The following is a 27,133-nucleotide window of genomic DNA, read 5'->3' as shown; positions in this document are numbered from 1 at the left end:
CGCAAACATCTCTGACTTTTGACTAGTGTAGGCTCTGTTCCTACACTAATGATAGGGCAGATTTATCTATAATGCACCAATTAATGTACAAATTTGACCATCCAAAACAAAAAAAGTCTAATCAAGCTTTGATTTAAAACACAAACCTATCTGAGTTAATGTGAAACAGTTCATCAGGGCACAAAATAAAATTTCCATTTTAATAACTCACCCAACTGTTAGCTCCTGTTGTTCTGGACCATGATATAAGGATATGGGACTAACATTTGGTTGTTCTAAACATATCTGTTGAATTCTTTGGGCTAATCTGTCCACAGTCTGCAAAAAAGAGAATAACTACTTTTTTTTATCTGTGCCACTGTTAAAAACAACAAAAGCAACACAAGCATAGGACAGATCTAAATATAGGAAGAACATGTAAATTGTAGATAATCTATGATTAAAGCTGGGTGTCCAAATTACCCCTCAGCCACCAGGCATTCTGATATTTTTTTTTACGGATTCTAGTCATTAAGGACACACAATGTAATATATGCTATATAGGCCAAAAGTATTGGGGAACCTACACATTACACGTATGGGAATCCATTCTAAATCCATAGTCATAAATATGGAATTGGTCGCCCCTTTGCAGCTAAAACAGCTTCCACTCTTTCTACAAGATGCTGGAGTGTGCCTGTGGGAATATGTGCTCATTCATCAAGAAAAGTATTTTTGAGGTCAAACACTAATGTTGGACGGGAGGGCCTGTCTCACAATCTCCATTTTAGTTAATCCCAAAGGTGTTGAGAGGGACTGAGGTTGGGACTCTGTGCATGCCAGTCAAGTTCATGCACACCAAACTCACCCAACCATGCCTTTTTGTGCTAAAGTATTTAAAACTGGAGCTAAGGGGTCAAGGCCAGCCCCTGAAAACCCCATAGCATTATCTCTCCTGCACCAAACTTCCAGTTTCTAGTTCTCCAGAGTCTAGTGGCGGCATGCTTTACACTACGCCATACAATGCTGGCCATTTTATTTGGTTATGTAAGACTTGCATGTAGCTGATTGATCATGGAAACCGATGCTATGAAGCTCCCTTAGCACAGTTTTGTGCTAATGGTAATGCAAGGAGAGGTTTGGAACTCTGCAGTTACTGCGTGAGGAGAGCATTGCAGTGGCCACTGAAGGGATAAAGTAGTATTATATGGCTGTCATTCAGAAAAATGGCCATACAGATAATACATATACAGTATCTCACAACAGTGAGTACACACCTCATATTTTTGGAAATATTTTATTATATCTTTTCATGAGTACACCCCTAAGTGAAAATGGCCAAATTGTGCCCAATTAGCCATTTTCACTCCCTGGTGTAATGTGACTCATTAGTCTTTCAAGGTCTCAGGTGTGAATGGGGAGCAGGTGTGTTAAGTTTGGTGTTATCATTCTCATATTCTCTCATACTGGTCACTGGAAGTTCAACATGGCACCTCATGGCAAAGAACTCTCTGAGGATCTGATAAAAAAAAAAATTGTTGCTTTACATAAAGATGGCCTAGGCTATAAGAAGATTGCAAACACCCTGGAACTGAGCTGCAGCATGGTGGCTAAGACCATACAGCAGCTTAACAAGACAGGTTCTACTCAGAACAGGCCTCACCATGGTCGACCAAAGAAGTTGAGTGCACGTACTCATCATCATATCCAGAGGTTCTTTTTTCAAAATAGACAAATGAGTACTGCCAGCATTGCTGAAGAGATTAAAGGGGTGGAGGGTCAGCCTGTCAGTGCTCAGACTATATTCCGCACACTGCATGAAATTGGTCTGCATTGCTGTCGTCCCAGAAGGAAGCCTGTTATAAAGATGGTGCATAAGAAAGCCCGCAAGCAGTTTGCTGAAGACAAGCAGACTAAGGACATAGATTACTGGAATCATGTCCTGTGGTCTGATGAGACCAATATGAACCTATTTGGTTCAGATGCTGTCAAGCATGTTTGGCGGCAACCAGGTGAGGAGCACAAAGACAAGCGTGTCTTGCCTACAGTCATGCATGGTGGTGAGAGTGTCATGGTTTGGGGCTTCATGAGTGCTGCCAACTGTGGTGAACAACAGATCATTGAGGGAACCATGAATGCCAACATACAGTACAGACCAAAAGTTTGGACACACCTTCTCATTCAAAAAGTTTTCTTTATTTTCATGACTATGAAAATTTTAGATTCACACTGAAGGCATCAAAACTATGAATTAACACACGTGGAATTATATACATAACAAAAAAGTGTAAAACACCTGAAAATATGTCATATTCTAGGTTCTTCAAAGTAGCCACCTTTTGCTTTGATTACTGCTTTGCACACTCTTGGCATTCTCTTGATGAGCTTCAAGAGGTAGTTATCTGAAATGGTCTTCCAACAGTCTTGAAGGAGTTCCCAGAGATGCTTAGCACTTGTTGGCCCTTTTGCCTTCACTCTGCGGTCCAGCTCACCCCAAACCATCTCGATTGAGTTCAGGTCTGGTGACTGTGGAGGCCAGATCATCTGGCGCAGCACCCCATCACTCTCCTTCATGGTCAAATAGCCCTTACACAGCCTGAAAAATAAATGATGGTCCAACTAAACGCAAACCGGATGGAATAGCATGCCGCTGCAAGATGCTGTGGTAGCCATGCTGGTTCAGTATGCCTTCAATTTTGAATAAATCCCCAACAGTGTCACCAGCAAAGCACCCCCACACCATCACACCTCCTCCTCCATGCTTCACGGTGGGAACCAGGCATGTAGAGTCCATCCGTTCACCTTTTCTGCGTCGCACAAAGACACGGTGGTTGGAACCAAAGATCTCAAATTTGGACTCATCAGACCAAAGCACAGATTTCCACTGGTCTAATGTCCATTCCTTGTGTTCTTTAGCCCAAACAAGTCTCTTCTGCTTGTTGCCTGTCCTTAGCAGTGGTTTCCTAGCAGATATTCTACCATGAAGACCTGATTCACACAGTCTCCTCTTAACAGTTGTTCTAGAGATGTGTCTGCTGCTAGAACTCTGTGTGGCATTGACCTGGTCTCTAATCTGAGCTGCTGTTAACCTGTGATTTCTGAGGCTGGTGACTCGGGTGAACTTATTCTCGCCAGCAGAGGTAACTCTTGGTCTTCCTTTCCTGGGGCGATCCGCATGTGAGCCAGTTTCTTTGTAGCGCTTGATGGTTTTTGTGACTGCACTTTGGGACACTTTCAAAGTTTTCCCCATTTTTCGGAATGACTGACCTTCATTTCCTAAAGTAATGATGGCCACTCGTTTTTCTTTACTTAGCTGTTTTTTTCTTGCCATAATACAAATTCTAACAGTCTATTCAGTAGGACTATCAGCTGTGTATCCACCTGACTTCTCCACAACGCAACTGATGGTCCCAACCCCATTTATAAGGCAAGAAATCCCACTTATTAAACCTGACAGGGCACACCTGTGAAGTGAAAACCATTTCAGGTGACTACCTCTTGAAGCTCATCAAGAGAATGCCAACAGTGTGCAAAGCAGTAATCAAAGAAAAAGGTGGCTACTTTGAAAAACCTAGAATATGACATATTTTCAGTTGTTTCACACTTTTTGTTATGTATATAATTCCACATGTGTTAATTCATAGTTTTGATGCCTTCAATGTGAATCTACAATTTTCAAAGTCATAAAAATAAAGAAAACTCTTTGAATGAGAAGGTGTGTCCAAACTTTTGGTCTGTACTGTATACTGTGACATACTGAAGCAGAGCATGATCCCATCCCTTCGCAGGGCAGTATTTCAACATGATAACTATCCCAAACACACCTCCAAGACGACCACTGCCTTGCTAAAGAAACTGAGGGTAAAGGTGTTGGACTGGCAAGCATGTCTCCAGACCTAAACCCTGTGGGGCATCCTCAAATGGAAGGTGGAGAAGCACAAGGTCTCTAACATCCACTAGCTCCATAATGTCATCATGGAGAAGTGGAAGAGGATTCCAGTGGCAACCCCTGTGAAGCTTTAGTGAACTCCGTGCCCAAGAGAGTTAAGGCAGTGCTAGAAAATAATGGTGGCCTCAAAATATAGACATATTAGGCACAATTTGGCCATTTTCACTCAGAGATGTACTCACTGTTGTTGCTAGCAGTTTAAACATTAATGGCTGTGTGTTGAGTTATTTTGAGGGCACACCAAATTTACACTGTAATACAAGCTGTACACTGACTACTTTACATTGTATCAAAGTGTCATATCTTCAGTGTTATCCCATGAAAGATATAATAAAATATTTACAAAAATGTTAGGGGTGCACTCACTTTTGTGAGATACTGTATATCCCAAGTCAACCAGTGCGAGAGCTGCTGCTTCTTAGCTGTAACTGATAGAGGAGGGATTCTGAACATGAAGCCCCCTCAATGAGGTTCATATGCCCTAATAGGTTGATTGAACAACTCCTTTTATGACTAGGCAGGAGTGCTCATGTACAATGACTTCTCTACTAGATCACAGGGAATGAACTGAATAGTGACCATTTCCAAAGGTTATGCAAAAATCAATGGCCAAATTACATCTCTATGTCTATTCATGACCAACTTCAGTGATCGTTATTAGTAGTGGCGAAAATAACCCAATGAGGTGCTAAGTCAATAACTATACTTAATCATTGTACATTGTTAAGAGCCTCCTCATAACTCTGCAGGTCTTGAACACAGGTCGCCAAATATCCATTCACGAGTCCTAAGTGGTTCCGAATTTCAGTGATTGTCCTAGAACAAGGACAAACATAAGTTTATTTTTCAGCAATATTTTTTCATGAAGTGATTATTTTTATTTAGCAGTTTAATATGGATATAAACCCATCTAATTAATTTATTTATTTTGCAATGTTGATCCAGAAGAAGGCAAAAACCTTGGTGAGGCAGAAGTCAACCCAAAAATTATTTCATGACTCAAAATCTGGCAACTAGAATAAATCACTGGATAAATGACTCATCTCCAGTCACATGGTAACAATAACTTGTAATATTAGTTTTTAGTAACATCTTGGCCCCTCTTTCAGTGAATTAAAGGGGTTGTACTGGATGGGGAAAAAAAAGGGTTCTTTCTTCAAAAAACTGCACCGTGCCTGATCATGGATGTATTTTGCATTGCCACTTAGCTCCATTTAAGTGAATGGGTTTCAGCTACAATACCACGCACATTCTGTGGAAGGTGTGGTGCTGTTTTCTAATCCTAAGGGTACAACCATGTGGCACAGTCATGTTACGGTTGCAACGCGGCCACAGTATGGTCAAGTACTGTGGGTTCCGTTTAAACTGATACTGCACTGTTTATTTTTAATGGCTGCTCACAATCATGACATGACCGTGCAATATGGTCGTATCCTCAATACGGCCACTTCACCTAGCAGAGAGTTCCATAGTTTCACAGCTTTTACAGTAAAGAAACCCCTTGTGTTGTCCATTCCTCTAGATCTCAGAGCCATGGTCCCTATTTTTTTGTTTGTGAGCCACATTCAACTTGGAAATATAAAGTAAAATATTAATAACTGCACATATTTGCATACAAATATCTCAATTCCAATTGTGCAGCTTAGTAGTCTCCAAGCCCAGGGATCTTCTGGCTTTCAGCCATTACCTCTTTAGTAAGACACTAGCTGTAGTGAAAAAGGGGTACAAGAGGTGCAGCATGTTTTAAATGTTGATGCTGTAGGAAATGGGTGCATTGCAAACTAAATAGATATGCCCTTTAGACTTTTATGAGGGAGTTATGGAATATCTTCAATACAGCTAATATGAATAATGCATTGTAACCAATGCGTATGGTCATATAACTCAGGACTCAACCACATAACTAGGAGTCTGCTGGCCACTGTATGGGGACTACTGACCTAGACCCTAAACCTCGGTTTACTCTCTAGACCCTAATAAACCACTATGTGAAAGAAAGCTTTCCAAAATGTAACCAATCTGAAATGCATAGTTTTGGTACTAAATATCTAAATGTTCATTTTCCACAGCAGAGTTGTGTGCAAACAATTTACAGTGTAAAAATCCATGTGTAAAAAATCTGAAGCAGAAATTGACCTGCAGTGTGGATTTTAAATCTGGAACATGTCAACTTATGCTGTGGATTTCCACTGCAGATTTCACACTTTACATGAAACCGACAGCAAATCTGCAGTAAAATCCACAAAAAAAATCTTTGGTATTGTGGCAGAATTTACTGCAGAAATTCCACCGCAGAAAATCCACTCTGTGTAGCCTTACACTAAAGTATTAGATTGCTTTCATATTGTACTTGGTGGGGTGTACACAACATAGTATACAAATAGTAAGACAAAAAACTAAAACAGTAAAAATATCAAACTCCCTCTATATACAACATTCACTTAAAGGGACATTGACAAGCCCAATAATCATAATTAGTTGTACATATCCATGCACAGGTCTTCTAATGTGCATTAAAAACATATTAACCCCTGTCCACATTATGAATACAGTAAACTCATGTTTTATAACCTGAAGTAATCGCTTTTCTTTCTGCCCAAGGGGCGGGGTTTCAGCTCCAGTTGCGCCCAGCCAGCATCAGCCCAACCACCCTTTTGAAACGCCGCCGAGCTCATCAATATTCACTTCGCTGGGCGGCTTCTGCCGTCCCCGACCTTCCGAGATCCGGCGCATGCACAATAGAAAGCTATGGGCATCGGACTCGCTTTAAGCTTCTGCGCATGCGCCCGCCACCCATAGTTTTCTATTGGGCATGCGCCGGAGGATCGGGGACAGCAGAAGCCACCCAGCGAAGTGAAATCTTAATCATGAAAAAAACACATTCCCAAACTAAATGGAAAGTGTCAGCGTTGAAGTTGGAAAAGTTCTTTTTGTAAATTGCATTAGAATATAATTCATCACCGAACACATATATTTTACTGCACGCATACCTTATCCTGCTGCTGTGTTCTGATAAAGCTGCTTGATATTTCTGCACAACTTCTGCTTGAAATATGATCAGAACCTTCTTAGCTAAGTTACCTAAATTTATTCTGGGAGTAGATTTGAGACAAAGAAGAAATAAAATAGTATACAGGAAAAATGCTATTTAGTTTATGGAAAATGTTATTAAAATATCTACTCACTTATCCAGCTTATGTATCTGTTCTTCATTGTATAAAAGTCCTTGAACAAGAAAGGAACACATTAATAGAGATGGCCTTGCGGTTTGCCCGGCGCTCGTTTTGCGGCGAACTTTGCTAGTTTGCAGTTAGCTGCCGGCGCCATATTTTTTTGCATTGCGCCGAACTTTGACCCATGACACACACATCAGGTGGGACAGGACAGCCAATTGAGACGTTTCAGCACATAGACACACCCTCACCCTATAACAGAACCCGATCTGTCAGCCATTTTACATTCTCTGTTTTGCCAGTGTAGGGAGAGGTTGCTTTGTGGAGCAGGGACAGGCTGTTAGGGACACCAAACGCTAGCTGATAGGGCCACAAAAGTCCTTTTAAGGACTGGTATAGGTGTGCTATCGATAAGTGTGATATACTGAGGGGTGTGATATACTTATAATATACTTTCTAACATAGAAAGTATATTATAGTGCATTGGTATTGTGCAGCAGTTGTGTGCGGTTCTGCTGCGATACCGCAGCTATATAGCGGGACAAAAGCTATTGGAATAACTAATTGCAACAGGTGTGATATACCTGTTGCCCCCCAAAAAACTGATTAAAGGGTTTGATATACCTATAATATACTTTCTAACATAGAAAGTATATAGTGCATTTGTATTGTGCAGCAGTTGTGTGCGGTTTTGCTGCAATACCGCAGGTATATAGAGGTACAAGCGTTATTGGAACAACTATTTGCAATAGGTGTGATATACCTGTTGCCCCCCCAAAAAAAACTGATTGAGGGGTGCGATATACCTGCTTCCACCAAATATTGATTCAGGGGTTCTATATACCTGTTTCCACAAAATACTGATTGAGGGGTGCGATATACCTGTTTCTAAAAAATACTGATTAAGGGGTTCTATATACCTGCTTCCACCAAATATTGATTATGGGCTTCTATATACCTGTTTCCACAAAATACTGATTGAGGGGTGTGATATACCTGCTTCTACAACATACTAATTAAGGGGTTCTATTTACCTGCTTCCACAAAATACTGATTGAGGGGTGCGTTATACCTGCTTCCACCAAATATTGATTCAAGGGTTTTATATACCCGTTTCCACAAAATACTGATTGAGGGGTGCAATGTACCTGCTTCTACAAAATACTGATTACGGGGTTTTATATACCTGCTTCCACAAAATACTGATTGAGGGGTGGGATATACCTGCTTTCACCAAATATTGATTGAGGCCTGCGATACACCGGCTTTCACAAAATACTGATTGAGGAGTGCGATATACCTGCTTCTACAAAATACTGATTAAGGGGTTCTATATACAGGGAGTGCAGAATTATTAGGCAAGTTGTATTTTTGAGGATTAATTTTATTATTGAACAACAACCATGTTCTCAATGAACCCAAAAAACTCATTAATATCAAAGCTGAATATTTTTGGAAGTAGTTTTTAGTTTGTTTTTAGTTTTAGCTATTTTAGGGGGATATCTGTGTGTGCAGGTGACTATTACTGTGCATAATTATTAGGCAACTTAACAAAAAACAAATATATACCCATTTCAATTATTTATTTTTACCAGTGAAACCAATATAACATCTCAACATTCACAAATATACATTTCTGACATTCAAAAACAAAACAAAAACAAATCAGTGACCAATATAGCCACCTTTCTTTGCAAGGACACTCAAAAGCCTGCCATCCATGGATTCTGTCAGTGTTTTGATCTGTTCACCATCAACATTGCGTGCAGTAGCAACCACAGCCTCCCAGACACTGTTCAGAGAGGTGTACTGTTTTCCCTCCTTGTAAATCTCACATTTGATGATGGACCACAGGTTCTCAATGGGGTTCAGATCAGGTGAACAAGGAGGCCATGTCATTAGATTTTCTTCTTTTATACCCTTTCTTGCCAGCCACGCTGTGGAGTACTTGGACGCGTGTGATGGAGCATTGTCCTGCATGAAAATCATGTTTTTCTTGAAGGATGCAGACTTCTTCCTGTACCACTGCTTGAAGAAGGTGTCTTCCAGAAACTGGCAGTAGGACTGGGAGTTGAGCTTGACTCCATCCTCAACCCAAAAAGGCCCCACAAGCTCATCTTTGATGATACCAGCCCAAACCAGTACTCCACCTCCACCTTGCTGGCGTCTGAGTCGGACTGGAGCTCTCTGCCCTTTACCAATCCAGCCACGGGCCTATCCATCTGGCCCATCAAGACTCACTCTCATTTCATCAGTCCATAAAACCTTAGAAAAATCAGTCTTGAGATATTTCTTGGCCCAGTCTTGACGTTTCAGCTTGTGTGTCTTGTTCAGTGGTGGTCGTCTTTCAGCCTTTCTTACCTTGGCCATGTCTCTGAGTATTGTACACCTTGTGCTTTTGGGCACTCCAGTGATGTTGCAGCTCTGAAATATGGCCAAACTGGTGGCAAGTGGCATCTTGGCAGCTGCACGCTTGACTTTTCTCAGTTCATGGGCAGTTATTTTGCGTCTTGGTTTTTCCACACGCTTCTTGCGACCCTGTTAACTATTTTGAATGAAACTCTTGATTGTTCGATGATCACGCTTCAGAAGCTTTGCAATTTTAAGAGTGCTGCATCCCTCTGCAAGATATCTCACTATTTTTGACTTTTCTGAGCCTGTCAAGTCCTTCTTTTGACCCATTTTGCCAAAGGAAAGGAAGTTGCCTAATAATTATGCACACCTGATATAGGGTGTTGATGTCATTAGACCACACCCCTTCTCATTACAGAGATGCACATCACCTAATATGCTTAATTGGTAGTAGGCTTTCAAGCCTATACAGCTTGGAGTAAGACAACATGCATAAAGAGGAGGATGTGGTCAAAATACTCATTTGCCTAATAATTCTGCACTCCCTGTATACCTGCTTCCACAAAATACTGATTGAGGGGTGAGATATACCCGCTTCAACCAAATATTGATTATGGGGTTCTATATACCTGTTTCCACAAAATACTGATTGAGGGGTGTGATATACCTGCTTCTACAACATACTGATTAAGGGGTTCTATTTACCTGCTTCCACAAAATACTGATTGATGGGTGCGATATACCTGCTTCCACCAAATATTGATTCAAGGGTTTTATATACCCGTTTCCACAAAATACTGATTGAGGGGTGCAATGTACCTGCTTCTACAAAGTACTGATTACGGGGTTTTATATACCTGCTTCCACAAAATACTGATGAGGGGTGGGATATACCTGCTTTCACCAAATATTGATTGAGGCCTGCGATACACTAGCTTTCACAAAATACAGATTGAGGGGTGCGATATACCTGCTTCTACAAAATACTGATTAAGGGGTTCTATATATACCTGCTTCCACAAAATACTGATTAAGGGGTGAGATATACCCGCTTCAACCAAATATTGATTGAGGCCTGCAATATACCTGCTTCCACAAATACTGCTCTTCGCTAGGGATTTTGGCACAGGGTCATTTTGAAAATGACAGGCAGAGGAAGAGGCAGGCTGTTCCACAAGGGTGGTAGGGGTCGGGTAGGTGCACCAGGCCAGAGCCTAAGTGGGAAGTTGGAGAAGGTGCGTGTGATTACGTCAAAGGATGCACCAGAGTTGGTTAAGTGGCTCACTCAGCCTTCCGCTTCTGCACTCTCCTTATCCTCTGTATCTGCACCCCCCTCACTCTCTGCTGTGTGCAAACCAAAGACACCACCACCACAACCATATCCCCTCCGCTCGAGTCAGAGGAATTATTTTTCCATCCATGACAAGACCTTAACGATGCGCATCCATTCTTGGCATCGGATCAGGAAGAGGAGGTATCAACGGTCGCCACACAGCAGTCTGACAACAGTACCCAGATCAGCCCAAGGAGGGTGGTCCCCGCTGTTGCTGCCTACTCCGAGATCTCTGTCAGTGGTGGTGAAGGTGATGATGATGACGTGTCGATGGATATCACGTGGGTGCCCACAAAAGAGGAAGAGGAGGGGAGTTCAGAGGGAGAGATGGAGCAGCAGATAGGGAGGAGGAGAAGGAGGAGAAGCAGGTGGGTGCCCACAAAAGAGGAAGAGGAGGGGAGTTCAGAGGGAGAGATGGAGCAGCAGATAGGGAGGAGAAGGAGGAAAAGCAGGCAGAACTCACAGTGCACAGGAGGCAAAAAGCAGACTGCAAATGTATCTGGAGCGAGCCATCCACCATGCACGGTCACATCTTGCGCTCCCAGGACGCCGGCACATGGCTCCGCAGTGTGGGCTTTTTTTAACGTGTCAGCTGCTAACAATAGTGTTGCATCTGCAGCCTCTGCTGTCAATGCATAAGTCGTGGTAAGCCCAACTCTCACCTAGGGACGACCGCCTTAAGAAGGCACCTGGCCTCCCATCACCGAGCCCTGTGGAGCAACGCCGTCAGGACCCACAAAGCCACACTCCCGGCGCTCCACGTCCTGCCTTCTCCTTCTCCTCACTCCTCCCATTTGTCCTCCACTCCACCTTCCACAGTGTCATCGTCGCTTTCATCTGGCAGAAGGCAGGTTTCCGTGGCCCAAATGTTTGAGCATAAAAAGTTGATGACGCCGGATAACCCTCTTGCCCAACGGCTGACCGTCGGCTTGTAGTAACTGCTAGCCCGCCAACTACTTCCATATAAACTGGTGGACTTGGAGGCCTTTAGAAAATTTGTGGCCATTGGCACACTGCAATAGAAGGTCCCCGGAAGGAAATATTTCTCCCAGCAGGGCATCCCAGAGCTATATGGCCACGTTCAGTGGCAAGTGAATATATCTCTGACACACAGTGTCGGTGCCAAGATACTTCTGACCACATGGTCTAGCAAACATGGGCAGTAAAGGTACATAACTTTAACTGCCCACTGGGTGAATCTTCTGACGGCCGTCAAACATGTAACCCGTGGCACCCGTGTAGATTTGGTGTTACCGCCACGGATTGCATACAGGCCTGACTCTTCTTCTCCTCCTCCTACTCCATCCTCCTTCTCCTCCTCGGCTGACTCCTTCTTTTCCACTGCTACCACCTCTTCCGCTGCACCCCTCAAGCTCCCCAGAACCTATCCGACATGCCAGGTCAGACGTTGCCATGCTATGTTGCGGCTGTTGTGCCTGGAAGCCAAGAGCCACACCGATCCTGCACTGTCTTCAGCTCTGCGGTCACAGGCCGATCAGTGGCTAACCCCGCTCAATTTGACAGTTGGTAAAGTGGTGTGCGACAATGGTGCTAACCTGGTGAGCACGCTGAAACAGGGCAAAATAACACACGTGCCATGCATGGCACATGTCGTAAACTTAGTCGTGCAGCAATTCATTGCCAAATACCCCGGGGTCCAGGACATCTTGCGGCAGGCCAGGAAAATCTCTGGCCATTTTAGAAGATCTCGCCTTGCTGACGCCTTGCAACGCCACCTGCTGTCAGACGTCTAATTTGTGACAGCCCGACGTGCTGGAACTCTACCTTGTATATGCTTGGTAGGCTGCTCCAGCAGCAACGTGCCATTAATGACTACCTGTACGAACTCTGCAGCAGGACAGGTTCTGGGGAGCTTGGTTTCTTTTCAATGCGCCAGTGGCTGCTTCTGCGCGACGCATGCAGACTTCTGCAGCCATTTTATGAGATCACCAAACTGGTCAGTCGCAGCCAGGGCGCCATCAGTGACATCATACCTTACGCCTTTTTCTGGAGCGTGCTTTGCGTTGTGTCATTGATCAAGCCATCGAGGAGCAGGAGCTGGAAGATGAGGAATTCCAGGGGGGGGCTACTCAATCTGAGACAAGTCAGCAGGAGTCTGAAGAGGAGTCAGAGAAGGATGGTGGCCGGGGGGGAGGAGGAGGAGGAACAAGAAAAGAAGGCTTTGAGGGAGACTTTAAACTTTTCGAGGATTCCTGGTGTTGTCCATGGCTGGGGAGAGGAGACCGAGAATGACATTCTCCCGGGCGATGAGCAGGAGCCAGGGCGCTCCACAACTTCCAATTTAGTGCAAATGGGGGCCTTCATGCTCCAGTGTTTGAAGAAGGACCCCGTATAAAAAGCATAAAGGGCAAGGACCAGTACTGGGTGTCAACATACTTAGACGCCCGGGACAAACACAAAATGGCGGACATGTTACCAGCATCACAGAGGGCTGTCATAGTGCAGCATTTCCAGGCCTTGCTGCGAGAGATGCTGCATTCTGCTGTTGCGGGCGCTGGCAGAGGAATTTCCACCCACAGCGAAACAGGTGCAGGGACCAATCCTACCGTGTCTGCAAGAAGAGGGCGGTTTGAATATGTGTTCGTCACTTCGGATATGAGATCATTCTTGTACCCAACCCATCCACAGCTGCCCTCCGGATCCAGCCTCAGGGAACTCCTAGACAGACAGGTCTCCGACTACATCGGACGCTCTGAGAAGCGAGGAATCCCTGGACTACTGGATTGAGCAGGCTTGACCTGTGGACAGAGCTGGCACAATTTGAATGGAACTCTTGGCTTGCCCCTCGTTAAGTGTCCTGTCTGAAAGGACGTTCAGCGCAGCAGGGGGAATCGTGACCGATAAGCGCACTCGCCTAGCTCACGACAGTGTGGACTACTTCACATTTCTAAAAATTAATGAGGCATGGATCAACACCTGTGACGACCATGTGTAATTGAATTTCCTCATGCCAGCCCACACATATCCGCCACCACCCAGAACAAAGAATGGTCCTTGTCTTATATATATATACAGCGGCATTAAAGGCCTTTTCTGTCAGGTTAATGTCTAAGTTTTGGGGCCTGTACTCCACTGGCCTACAGTAAAATTGTTATTCAGTGACCACCTAATGTACCTCCAGCCACATAATCGCTTGTTCTTTTCTGTCAGGTGGATGCCTAATTTTTGGGGCCTGTACTGGGCTACAGTAAAATTGTTATCCACTGACCGTCTAATATACCTCCCGCCATATAATTACTTGTTCTATTCTGTCAGGTGAATGCCTAATTTTTGGGGCCTGTACTCCACTGGCCTACAGAAAAATTGTTATTTAGTGACCGCCTAATGTACCTCCAGCCACATAATCACTTGTTCTTTTCTGTCAGGTGAATGCCTAATTTTTGTGGCCTGTACTGGGCTACAGTAAAATAGTTATCGACTGACCGTCTAATATACCTCCAGCCACATAATCAGTTGTTCTTTTCTGTCCAGTGAATGCATAATTTTTGGGGCCTGTACTGGCCTACAGTAAAATTATTATCCACTGACCGCCTAATATACCTCCAGCCACATAATCACTTGTTCTTCTCTGTCAGGGGAAAGCCTAATTTTTGGGGCCCATACTCCCGTGGCCTAAAATAAGAAATTTCTATGCTCCAGCAGGGCACATTTTGAGAGTTTCCCTTTAAGATGCATAAAAATGGCCTCTGATTAAAATACATATTTTTGGGGGGAATTTTTGTCATTGATCCCCCTCTGGTATGTCACTGTCCATGTTGTGGGACTATTTGTGCACTTCTAGTAAGTATTTAATGGCTGCAAATTTGACCTGAAGGTTTTTCAGGTTCGCCTGCCATAAAAGTGAATGGGGCCCGCAGCGAACACGTGGTTTGCGAACATTTGATCGCGAACACGCGTTCGAGAAACGTCACGGCCGATGTTCATCCATCACTATACATTAATAGTTCACAAGTGAATTTACATTGCTCCTAACACAAGAATGTAGTGAAGATACAAGGGTATTTTTATGGTAAGGTGATAAAATGCTAAACACTATATGGAAAGTTTTTATTAATTAGAGATGAATGAACTTCTTGAAATTAGTTTTATGTCCAATTTGCCTAATCTTTAAAAAAGTTTTATTTCGGGCCAAATCGATTCTACCTGTATCAAAAGTGCTCCAATTGACCTGAAAATTGGTATATGACACTATAAAGTCTCTTTCATATTTTTTTTGCTATTTAACACAATGTCAGCAATAACAAATAACGTCAGAGTAACATTAACATATATAACTAAGGGTAAACGCATGACTGACAGTTTTCGCCATTCTGCCCAGGTCATTTTTTGCATGTGTCACTTTGTGGTAATAGTTTTAGAACTGTTTTATTTATCCAAGCAATTCTGAGATTGTTTTCTCGTGACACAATGTACTTCATGATAGTCATAAATTTGAGTCAATATATTTCACCTTTATTTATGAAAAAATCCAAAATTTACTAAAAATTTTGAAAAATGTCTCTGCTTTTAAAACAGAAAGTGATACCTCATAAAATATTTATTACTTAACATTCCACATATGTCTACTTTATGTTGGCATCATTTTGTAAATGTCATTTTATTTTTTAGGACTTAAGAAGGCTTAGAAGTTTAGACACAATTCTTAAAATTTTTAAGAAATTTCAAAAACCCACTTTTTAAGGACTATTTCAGCTCTGAAGTCACTTTGTGAGGCTTACATAGTAGAAACCCCCCATAAATGATGCCATTGTAGAAACTACACCCCTCAGGTTACTCAAAACTGATTTACAAACTTTGTTAACCCTTTAGGTGTTCAACAAGAATTAAAGGAAAATAGAGATGACATTTAAAAATTTAACTTTTTTAGCAGATTTTCCATTTTAATCCATTATTTTCTTTAACACATCAGGGTAAACAGCCAAACAAAATTCAATATTTATTACCCTGATTCTGTGGTTTTGCAGAAACACCCCACATGTGGTTGTAAACTGATGTAAGGGCACACGGCAGGGTGCAGAAGAAAAGGAATGCCATATGTTTTTTGGAAGGCAGATTTTGCTGGACTGGTTTTTAGATGCCATGTCCTATTTGAAGCCCCCCTAATGCAACCCTTACAGTAGAAACTCCCAAAAAGTGACTAGGGGATAAGGTGCCAGTTTTATTGGTACCATTTTTGGGTACATATGATTTTTTTGATCATTCATTATTACACTTTATGGGAAAAGGTGACCAATTTTTTTTTTACATTTTTGCAGTTTATTTATTTATTTATTTTTACAGTGTTCATCTGAGGGGTTAGGGAGGGGTTAGGTCATGTGATATTTTTATAGAGCAGATCGTTATGGACGTGGCAATACCTAATATGCATAATTTTTCCTAAATACATTTATTTAAGGTTAACACAATAATAGCATTTTTGAAAAAAATAAATAATGTTTTAGTGTCTCCATAGTCTGAGAGCCATATTTTTATTTTTGGTAGTCTTACGTACGGTCAAATGTTTTGCTGGATGAGGTGACGGTTTTATTGTTACCATTTTGGGGGACATACGCCTTTTTTATCGCTTGGTGTTGCACTTTTTTTTTTATGGGTTTCACCTGAAGGGTTATCTCATGTGATATTTTTATAGAGCTGGTTGTTACGGATGCGGCGATACTGTCACAGCTGAGGATGGGGAAAACCCTCAGCCGTGCAATGCCAGATGATGTTAGGCTGCTCGGCCAGGACGACAGGATTAGGGAGCAGGTCACCTCCTAAAGCATCCCTAACCTGACCCTAACTCCTAGCTGCATGGGCCGACCTTTAAGGTAGGACCCATGCTCAGGAACCTCGGATCCCTAACTCACCCTCCGACCGGTCCATGGACTAGGAGTAAGGGTAAGACGGCCTGTTCCTTCTGGACAGGGAGGAACAGGGGTCTCACTGGCCAAGCTGCAGGGAAGGGGGAACACTAACAGTCTTACGGATATGGCAGGCGAACTAAACTAGTTCCACCTACCTGTCACAGCCTTGCTGACTGGATCCCTGTGCTGGCAAACACATAGCCACACACAGGAATCCAGATCCATAAGCTGCACCAAACAACAATAGAAAACATCACATAGACATGACACATAAACATGACATAAACTAAATGTGACATAATCTTTATGACCACAAGGGTGGCCCCCACTGGCAGGTGGAAAACACAGGAGGCTGCTCAAGCTAAGCTTGGCTGAAGCAACCCTCAGACATGTGCTAAACACTGAGGCTTTATATACCTAAGTGGACACACCCACACAGTCAGACAAACCCAGTGACTCACACACACACTGGGAAGGGAGTTAACCCTTCCAGCACCAGGGAAGGGAAACACAAACTTAAAGGGAAAGTGTCCAACTCAAGAACACACTGTGGCTGTTGCCGCAGGCAACGACATGGGTGGCAACCATGTCCTGGGAGTCAGCCCGAAGGCCGGGACACTGCCACCACATGTACTCAATACAACCAAAACGTTGCCACGGGCAACCACAGTGAAGGGAAGATGTCAGTGCACACCAAACATAAAACAGAGTGCACAAAGACATACAAAAGTGCATACATACACGCACACAAACTCCAAGGCAACCGCACACATAACTGTTGTCCGCGGCAACCGCACCTGAGGCAAACAGCAAAATGCCTCCAGCTGCGGTTGACACAACAACCCAAAACCGCGGGTAACTGTATGCGGCTCCCAAGGAGTCACGGCCATAAACATGGTCGTGACAGATACCTAATATGTATAGTTTTTATTTATTTTTTTCACTTTAACGCAATAATTGCATATTTGAAAGAAAAAGATTATGTTTTTGTGTTTCCATGTTGTGAGAGCTACAGTTTTTAAATTTTTTGAGCGATTTTCTTATGTATGGTCTCATTTTTTGCGGGATGGGGTGACGTTTTTATTGGTATCATTTTGTTCGACATACGCCTTTTTGATCGCTTGGTGTTGCACTTTTTTTGACACAGTTTTTTTTAATTTTTTTATGGTGTTTATCGGACAGTGTGGATCATGTGATATATTTATAGAGCTGGTCGTTATGGACACAGCGATAACTAATATGTGTGTTTTTCCTTTTTTTTCTATTTTTTATTATTAAATCTGCGGAAAGGGTGTGTTTTTTCATTTTTTACTTGAAACGTTATTTTTTTTATTAAAAACACTTTTTTTTTACTTTTTTTTCAAACTTTATTTCTGTCCCACACTGGGACTTCAACTTTTGGGGTTCTGATCCCCTCTGCAATGCATTACAATACATCTGTATTGTAATGCATTGCCTGTTAGCATATTAAAGTAATAAAAACAGGGGATTTTGAACCTTTTGTAGCGGCGCTGTAAACAGGAGACTACATGCCAGGTAATATTATTAAAAGAAAGATGGATTTTTTTTCTATGGTCAACGCGTTTCGAGGATGAACAGTCCTCTTCATCAGGACAATAATAGCGTATTACCTGGCACGTAGTCTCCTGTTTATAGCGCTGCTACAAAAGGTTCAAAATCCCCCCTTTTTTATTACTTTAAGTTTTATTTCTATTGCCACATCTGCGGCAGAGAAAAGGACGTTGGCAGCAGTATAGGATCCCGCATGCTGGACGGGCAAATACCAGCAAGGCTATCTACAATTGTTGTGGCTCATCACAACAACAAATGGTAAGCGCTTCTTATATATAGTGCGATTCAACTGTTATACAGCCACACACACGAGGCGTGGCCTCCTGTCTTCTATTTTCTTTTATACTGTTAGAATATTACACAGAGTAATACACTAACAGGTTGCCTAGGAGACCCAGCCTGAGGCTAGATCTCCTCGGCACCCGTAAAAGGCAGGTCCCGATTCCGTGCAAGACATTGGGCAATCTCCCATTACCCATTGGGTCCCCACCACAGCAGCACGGGGACTCAATGGGCTCCCTCACCCGCAGCAAAACCCTTCTATGTCATGGTCAGCACTGACTGCGGCATAGAAGAGGTTAATCCACCGGCATCACTGTAAACAGCGATACTGGTGGAAATAACAGGGGCCCGGCTATCAGGGACTGCCAGACCCCTGCAGTGATCGGGCGTGCTCCGCTCCGTTGCCCGCCCGATCACCATGACTTACTATTACGTCAAAATGCGGGAAGTCACTGACTTCCATGACGTAATAGTACGTCACGTCGGGAAGAGGTTAAAGGGGTTGTCCGATTTTTTTATATTTTTTATATTGATGACCTATCCTCAGGATAGTTCATCAATATCAGATTCATGGGGAGGGCATCCCCCATCTATCAGCTGTTTTAAGAGACTGCAGAGCTTGTTAGTTGAATAAAAAGAAGCCATCCAATTAAAGTGAATGAGACAGCGAAGTTGTAATCACACCTTCTCACCATTGCAACTGCAGTGGTAAGCAGGTGCTATTACAACTCTGCTGTCCCAATCACTTCAATGGACGGCTCCATCCTATTCAAGTGACAAGCGCTGCAGTCTCTTCAAACAACTGATCAGCGAAGGTGCAGCAGTCGCTTCCCCCTCCCCCACGCCAATCTAATATTGATGACCTATTCTGAGGATAGGTTATCAATATAAAAAAAAAGCAAACAACCCCTTTAACAGACAGTCTGTTTAAAACTACCCTGTGCCATTATGCTTTTTCATATAAGAAACATTCCAAAAATTGTCCCTTATCAGGAGGAAGATGGTGTTTAAACACACATGATGTTATGGGATAAAAACAGTGGCTTGTTGGGAACAAGCATTCATAAATGATGCCTTAATGAGGGAAGCATGCCCTACTGTATTTAGACAAACACAAGTGTTCATTGTCAGAAAAAACTGTGGCTTGTTCTACACAAGCCTGGAAAAATTCTACTTATTGGGATCAACAGCAGTACAGTGTGGATGTGGAAACGGTACGGTAATAGCTGCATGTGGCTGCAATAGTAGCGGTAGCATTAGCAACAAAGCATGCAACAGACAAAGCAATAATTGTGTGTGCAGTTGTTTTGGAGTAGTACAGTAGTAATGTAGTTTTTGCAGTAAAATGCATTTGTTGTGGCTACACAGTATATTTAAGTTATACAACACATTCACTAAAATGTGTATAGTAATTCAGTTTTGCAGTAAAATGCATCCACTAACACAGGTATAGTAATGCAGTGTTTGCCATAAAATGATTTTGCTGTAACTACAAGGTATCTTTAAGTAATACAATGCATTCACTAAAACAGGTATAGTGATGGACTGAAATGAACTTAAATGCCTAATTACAAATGGTAGATCTATTGAAAAAAGGGGCAGTTGCTCAGAATTTGCAGCAGAATGTATGCTGGAGTTGCTGGTAATAAGTCTATGAACTGTAGAAACTTGAGGTTTTCACACAAAAAAAGTTGTCTGGCTGTTCATATACAGAAAAAATGAGTTTGTTGCAGGATTTTGTAATGCAGAACATGCCAGCAAGCTGTATGAAACAAAACACAACTCTGAGCGACCAGTCCCCCACTCTCTAAGTCTCTATGCTTTCCCTGAACTTTACCTAACTATATCACTATGGCCGAAACACATACTCTGATTGCTAGCTGCACACAGAATGGTATATCTTTTTTATGAGCAAAATCAGGGCAAGCCTCCCCCTTCCCTCCCAGTGTCATGTGAACCTTCACCTTCATCCTCTCCACTTGTTTTCCCTGTCAATTTTCACAGTAAAAATGGCACTGGGCATAGAGACTCCGTCACTGGCGCTGTAAAGTCGAAACTTTAAAAAACTAAGGAGAGATTTGAAATGACTATGGATAGAAGACTACCAAAGATTTTAGGGTTCACAAAGGCATAGTTTCAGATTTTCAATTAAAGGGAGTCTGTCACCAGCATTTCACTTTGTTAACCCTTCCCACAGCTCCCTAGCATGCTTACAGTAATAAAAACATTACCTCTGGCATCAATCCTGGACTTATAGAACCATCAAAAACGATCTTTATAAGATATGCAAATGAGGGCTTGCAAGTGAACAGGGGTGGCGTTACCCTCTTAGGTGCCCTGCTTGCTCAGCCTTTTCATTGTGTCCCCCCGCCCCTTTCTACCCTCTTCCCGCCCATCTTTTCCCTCTGACCGCCTTTCTACTAACTTGTTATTCTGCCGATATCCCGCGCCTGCGCACTCATTCCTTTAGCCGGCGCATGCACACTGCGATGCCTATTCCCTTGCACGGCATCACAGCAACTATTGCGCATGCGCCGGCTAACAACGCGAAAGGAGGCGGTCCATCGGCGCATGTGCAATAGTTACTGCGCCGATGGACCGCCTCCTTTCGCGTCGATTGCCGGCGCATGCGCAATAGTTACTGTGATGCCGTACAAGGGAATGGGCATCGCAGTGCGCATGCGCCGGCCAAAGGAATGAGTGCGCAGGCACGGGATATCGGCAGAATAACAAGTTAGTAGAAAGGCGGTCAGAGGGAATAGATGGGCGAGAAGAGGGTAGGAAGGGGCGGGGGGATGCAATGAAAAGGTTGAGCAAGTAGGGCACCTAAGAGGGTAACGCCACCCCTGTTCACTTGCAAGCCCTCATTTGCATATCTTATAAAGATCGTTTTTGATGGTTCTATAAGTCCAGGATTGATGCCAGAGGTAATGTTTTTTTTAACTGTAAGCATGCTAGGGAGCTGTGGGAAGGGTTAAAAAAGTGAAATGCTAGTGACAGACTCCCTTTAACTTTAAAGGGAGCCTGTCATCAACTTTATGCTGACCTCACCGAGGACAGCATAAAATAGTGACAGAAATGCTGATGTCAGCGGTGTGTCACTCATGAGCTAAAAGTAAGTGGTTGCTGAGAACCAGGATCATAATCATTACAGCCCAGGCCTTGAGAAGAGTCCAGTCTACCTGAGAAGAGTCCTGGTTATTCATCATCTCCTGCTCTCACCATCTGCTGATGATTGACAGTTCTCTCCTAGAGAGAAAGGGAGAAAACTAGTAGGAGACTGTCAGTCATCAGCAGGTGGCAGGAGAGCAGGAATTCATGAATAACCAGGACTCTTCTCAGGTGGCCGGGACTCTTTTCCAGGCCCAGTCTGCCATGATTGTGATGTTGGTTCTTGTCAATCACTTACTTTTAACTTATAAATGACAGACCGCTGAAATCATCTCACCCGTCTCTACTTTATGCCGCCGTTAGTATGGGCAGCATAAAGTTGATGACAGGTTCCCTTTAATGCAAAGTCTGCAAACACTGCATTTTTCCTGTTTTCCCTAATTTGCCATAAGTCAAGAAGGGTCCAAGCTTTGCCTGAACCATATAATAAGGCCACAATATAATATTTACACCCTGCCTATTTCTGAAGATCCAGCAAATGTTCACTTACTCGCCTGATGTTTTCGTTTCTTAAACTGCTTGAAGATCAGCTTCATTTTTTGCAGACAGTGCTTGAGACGATCAGTGCTGGATACAAAAATATGACAACTGCATTTACTCACATCCCAGTGACAACACTTGGTTATATACATTTCTATAATATCTGTTTTATAGATAAAAGAGACTCTTGTGTTACACGCTCAATCACTCATTGTGATTTTAATGGGCTTGGATGATTACTAACCTACACAAATGGGTCAGTGGTAATGTACATAGACTATCATTGTGAAATAGACTGGATGTTCTGCTCTGCAGTAGCTCTAGCGCTGAAGTTGGTGCAGGAACCGCACAGCTCCATCCACTGTGTATTGGACAGCGCTGCTTACTGTAGCACTGCTTCCATTGAAGTAAAGGGGCCCAGCAATGCAGTTACCAGCTTCATTCACTACACAATGGAAAGAGCTGTGTAGTACTGCTGCTGACTTCCAGTGCTGGATCTACCCTGAAACAGCTATTTGGCAGGGGTGCAGTGTGTCAGACCCCCACTGATCAGATATTGATGGCATATTCTGAAGATAGGCCAACAAAAATACAAATTTGGACAACCCCTTTAAGGCCCCATTTACATAACCAAATTTTTGGTCAGCATCCGATCCGTATATTTTGTGGATCGGATGCGAACCCATTAATGTCAATGGGGCCACGCCATGTGCTGTCCTCATCCATATGTCCATTCTGCAGTTCCGCAAAAAAGGCAGAACATGTCCTATTCTTGTCCATTTAGCGGACAAGAATAGGCATTGTTACAATGGATCCACACAAAAAACTGACGCAACACGGACGTCACACGAGTAGTGGACACTCGTACACATCACCGCTCCATTCTCATGGGACAGTTCGGCGGCTCCTCTGTACTCATGATCCCTGGGCCAGTGCTTGGACCCCCCAGTAATTAAACACTTATCCCCTATACTATGGGAATGTGTAATTAGTGGCACAATCCCTTTGTTATACCTTTAATATAGACTATAACAGATAATGCTACCAAAAAGTGAGATCCGAAACCTGCCTAAAAACATAAACATAAGCATAAGATGATATGTCAATCAGTCACCTTTGGAGGGGGAAAAGGACCGGTCCAGGTGTTTATAATGGAAGAATAACAACACGCAAGTGAACATTTTATCAATGAAATCAATGAGCGTTAAAAAAAACTGTAAGTGCAATAGTAAAATTCCATTAACCCTGCTAAGTTCACTTAAAAGGTGGCAACCTGTGCTCTACTGTCGCTCCATTAAAACCCTGCCCCAGCTGCCTTAAATGGCATATCATTAATGTCTATTATGATATAAAATGTACTTGTCTGTTTCCAGCAGTTCCATAGAGAATGCATATAGCCCCCTTGTGGGGTCTGTGGGCTCTCAGCAGTTGGACTGCCACAAAAAATGTATCCCTCCCTTGGGATAAGTTTAAATCTTGTGACAATCCCAATAAATTAAGGGTAGTTTCACAAATGCATCTAATGAACAGAGAACAGCCTGCTAGAGTTCACCAGATCCCCGCCAGATCCCATTATAGTCGATAGGGTCTGGCAGTGAATGGCAGCAGGCCAGATCCAGTGAACTGCCAGAGCACAGCCTGCTGGATCTCATAAATGCAAGTGTCAACCTACCTTAAACTGTTTCAAAATGGGGCAAAAAGACAAGAAATAATTTCACATGATTCTCACAGACCTGATTTTGCTTTTGTTATATTACCTGGTGTCCCCACGAATATGGTCTTGGTCTTTAGTAACTTCTAAAAGCAAGAACCCAAGCTTGCTCTCTTTTTCTGGACTGTGAGTGCAACTGGACAGAGTGTTCCTTATCTGCAGGATTATAGAGGCATCAGTAGACTTTATACTACAGCGATTTACTGGTGCCTACATTACTAGAATATATAACTAGTTATATAAAATGCATCGAAGATCATGCTTACCAACCCAAAATTCCTAAAGAAGTCTCATGGTCAACTAACTCTACAAAATGTTCCAAAATATGTAGTAAGGGCATTCAACACTTATCCTACATCATAACCTAGATACAATACTGCTGAGACCCAAGTCTCTAAATCCAGCTTTAAAGTGACTGTGAGACAGTCTGTCAACAGGCAATGAGTGTTTCTCGATCAATAATAGCTCAGCTTGACTGAAACAGTATAAAATCTTTACAACAGACATCAGTTATGATTGTATACTAAACAAACCTCCAAAAAGAAAACTGTTTAGAATAGTAACTGCCCCTATCAGATGTATACCTATGACAGGGCACACACGTCTATGTTCTGGGCGCATTACACATGTTTAACTATCACAAAATCACAGAATGATAGGCAGTGACAGGCAGTGACTGCAGTGACACAGACCTCATAGGGCCCCTGTAATGAAGTGGTGGTGCTCATGTCAACCATCCAGTTTAACTTTGGGCTAAACCTAGGGCTGTTACAATATCCTGGCAGTCCCCTGGTATTCACCTTTTCACTCCTATACAGGGATCTGTAATTCACTGCAGGGGTGCCACCAGCCCAATACTTCCAGGAATAGTCCTGGTGTGGTTGACAAATGACCCACAGGGGTCAGAGACACTAGTGCAGGACACCAAGGGATCAGGCAAAACAGGCCGTTAGGACAAGTAGAGTTCATGAAAATATGTGAAACAGTCCAAATGTCAGGGCATACAGCACAGGGTCAGTATGGTGATAAGGCATGGGTCAAGTCAGGCAGCAGAGGGTCAGAATTTGGGAATCAGACAGAAGTCAGTACACAGGCAGACAAGCAGATTATAGCACCTTTGCAGTATCTAGTAAGCTAGTAAACCTATTGCTCAGGCAGTGAGTGAGACAAACAGGACTGCATATATAGAAGTGCTGATTGCCACATTAGAAGCAGCTGCACAAAAAAAAAATGAGGTGAGGTTTAATGAAGAATATCTCAAATAGATACATAGGACACAGGCGCTTGGGCCTGCTGTCGAAGTATTCAGAGTATTCTAAAACTGCCTGAAACCAGAACTAGGAGGAGCTCAGTACATTTATACAGTTATCATTGAATGCAAAGAATGCTGTCAAAGTAGCGGCTGCCTGAAAATGCAGTGTTTTTATGTCAGCAACAGAAGAAGGAGTGCAGCGACATTCTGGCTCCCTCCTTAGCAGTAAAGTGGTCTGTCTCCATGATAGATATGCCACTGATGATCACATTCACTTCTACGGGAGCTGCAGGGAGCAGCAATTGGTGGTGGACGGACCCCGGGAAATTCAACCACAGCTCTCCCCACTCTGTTCTCGTTATAGGTGTGGGTCCCAGAGGTGGTGATGGAAGCAGCAGGCGTACAGCACGTGAATGTAGGCCAGTTGCAGCAGTGGCATGATGGAGGCGGAAGCAGCAGCCATAAGGAACGTGATGGTTGACAGGTCTCATTAGTTGCATTAAGGAGGCGGCAGCAGCAGCCGTACAGAATGTGATGGTAGGCAAGTCACAGAGGTGGCATGATGCAGGCGGCAGCAGAAGCCTTACAGAACCTGATGGTTGCATTAGTTGCAACGTGATGGTCACATTAGTTGCATGAGGAGGCGGCAGCAGCAGCCGTACAGAATTTGATAGTAGGCAAGTCACAGAGGTGGCATGATGCAGGCGGCAGCAGCAGCCGTACAGAACGTGATGGTTGGCAGGTCGCATTAGTGGCACGATGGAAGCAGCAGCCGGACAGAATGTGATGGTTGGCAGTTCGCATTAGTGGCATGACGGAGGTGGCAGCAGCAGCCATAAAGAAAGTGATGGTTAGCAGGTCGCATTATTAGCATGCTGGAGGCGGCAGAAAATGATAGTAAACAGACAGCAGTGGCATGATGTAGGTGGCAGTAGCAGCCGTACAGAAAGTGATGGTTGGCAGGTCGCATTAGTGACAAGATAGAGGCAGAAGCAGCAGCCAAACAGAAAGTGATGGTAAACAGACAGCAGTGGCATGATGCAGGTGGCAGCAGCAGCCATACAGAACATGATAATAGGCAGACAGACAAAAACAATGGCAAGATGGGGCACCTCCAGCAAGGTGCAACACATGGAAAAACTGCTCCATCATGTTGAGGAGACTGAAATGGCTGCTGCAGCAGGAAGCAGGTGTCTTTGCAGGTGACAGCAAGCGTCTGATCGCTGTAATCTGCGGCAAGCTGCATACACGGTGTTTACTGGTAAAAACGTAATTTGGCCTCCCTTTCTGCGAAAGGAAAACAATCCCCCATATTTCCTTGGTAGTGTGGGTCTAAAATAATGGCTATCCAGTAATCATAAGATTGCTTAATGTCAACAATACGGCTGTCACTGCGTAAGCAAGCGAGCATACAGGTCGCCATTCTTGCTAGCATGCCCAAGGAGCCAGTTCTTTTCACCTCCGCCCCCACTGAGACGATTGGGTGTCATGGGCGGTGTCAATGTCATAATGATCGTCCTTTTTCTCCTCCAACTCTAACTGCTCTTCCTTCTCCACAAGTGGCAGCACCTCCTCCTACTTCCCCATGGGGGGAGTCTCATTGTAGGTCCCCAACAGTTAAAGAGCCAGCCGCATGATATAGTGGGAAAATAAATAAACGTTAACAGACGATTAAGGGCCAAGCCTTACGCCCAGTTTCACATTAACACTCACAGGTAGATTGCTGCGAATTGATGCAGTAATCACCTTCAATTTAATTAACCAGCAGATATATACAAGTTCCAAAGTAATATATCATTTCAACCTTTTTATGGCATTAACACTCCCAGGTAAATTGTTACCCTAGCCTGTGTACTGGTGTAATGAACACTAGAGATGAGCAAATCGAATCCCACAAAGTAGAATTTTCTGTATAAATTCGATTCGCCTCAAAGCCGAATTTCCTTGTGCTTCGTGTTAGCAAATTGATTTAACCTGAAATAGTGTAAAAAACAAAAAAAAATCATACTTAGCTC

At 43.3% G+C, this 27,133-nt stretch overlaps 1 protein-coding gene across 4 annotated transcripts in view; it reads right to left on the bottom strand.

The window, feature by feature from the left end:
* The window catches only part of IKBKE (inhibitor of nuclear factor kappa B kinase subunit epsilon), an 87,491-nt gene that overhangs the window by 5,864 nt on the left and 54,494 nt on the right, over window positions 1-27,133 (bottom strand). For all 4 annotated transcript variants that reach the window (XM_044288455.1, XM_044288454.1, XM_044288453.1 and 1 more), the window contains 6 exons: window positions 23,913-24,022; window positions 22,166-22,242; window positions 7,114-7,153; window positions 6,919-7,020; window positions 4,648-4,744; window positions 212-318 (listed from right to left, as the gene is read on the bottom strand). In XM_044288455.1, the coding sequence (XP_044144390.1) occupies window positions 212-318; window positions 4,648-4,744; window positions 6,919-7,020; window positions 7,114-7,153; window positions 22,166-22,242; window positions 23,913-24,022 (533 nt within the window). The remainder of the gene's footprint in view (window positions 1-211; window positions 319-4,647; window positions 4,745-6,918; window positions 7,021-7,113; window positions 7,154-22,165; window positions 22,243-23,912; window positions 24,023-27,133) is intronic.

The sequence above is a fragment of the Bufo gargarizans genome, chromosome 3 (genome assembly GCF_014858855.1).
Source record: "Bufo gargarizans isolate SCDJY-AF-19 chromosome 3, ASM1485885v1, whole genome shotgun sequence".
In the NCBI taxonomy this organism is placed as follows: domain Eukaryota; kingdom Metazoa; phylum Chordata; class Amphibia; order Anura; family Bufonidae; genus Bufo; species Bufo gargarizans.
This window is presented reverse-complemented; position numbering and strand designations above follow the sequence as displayed.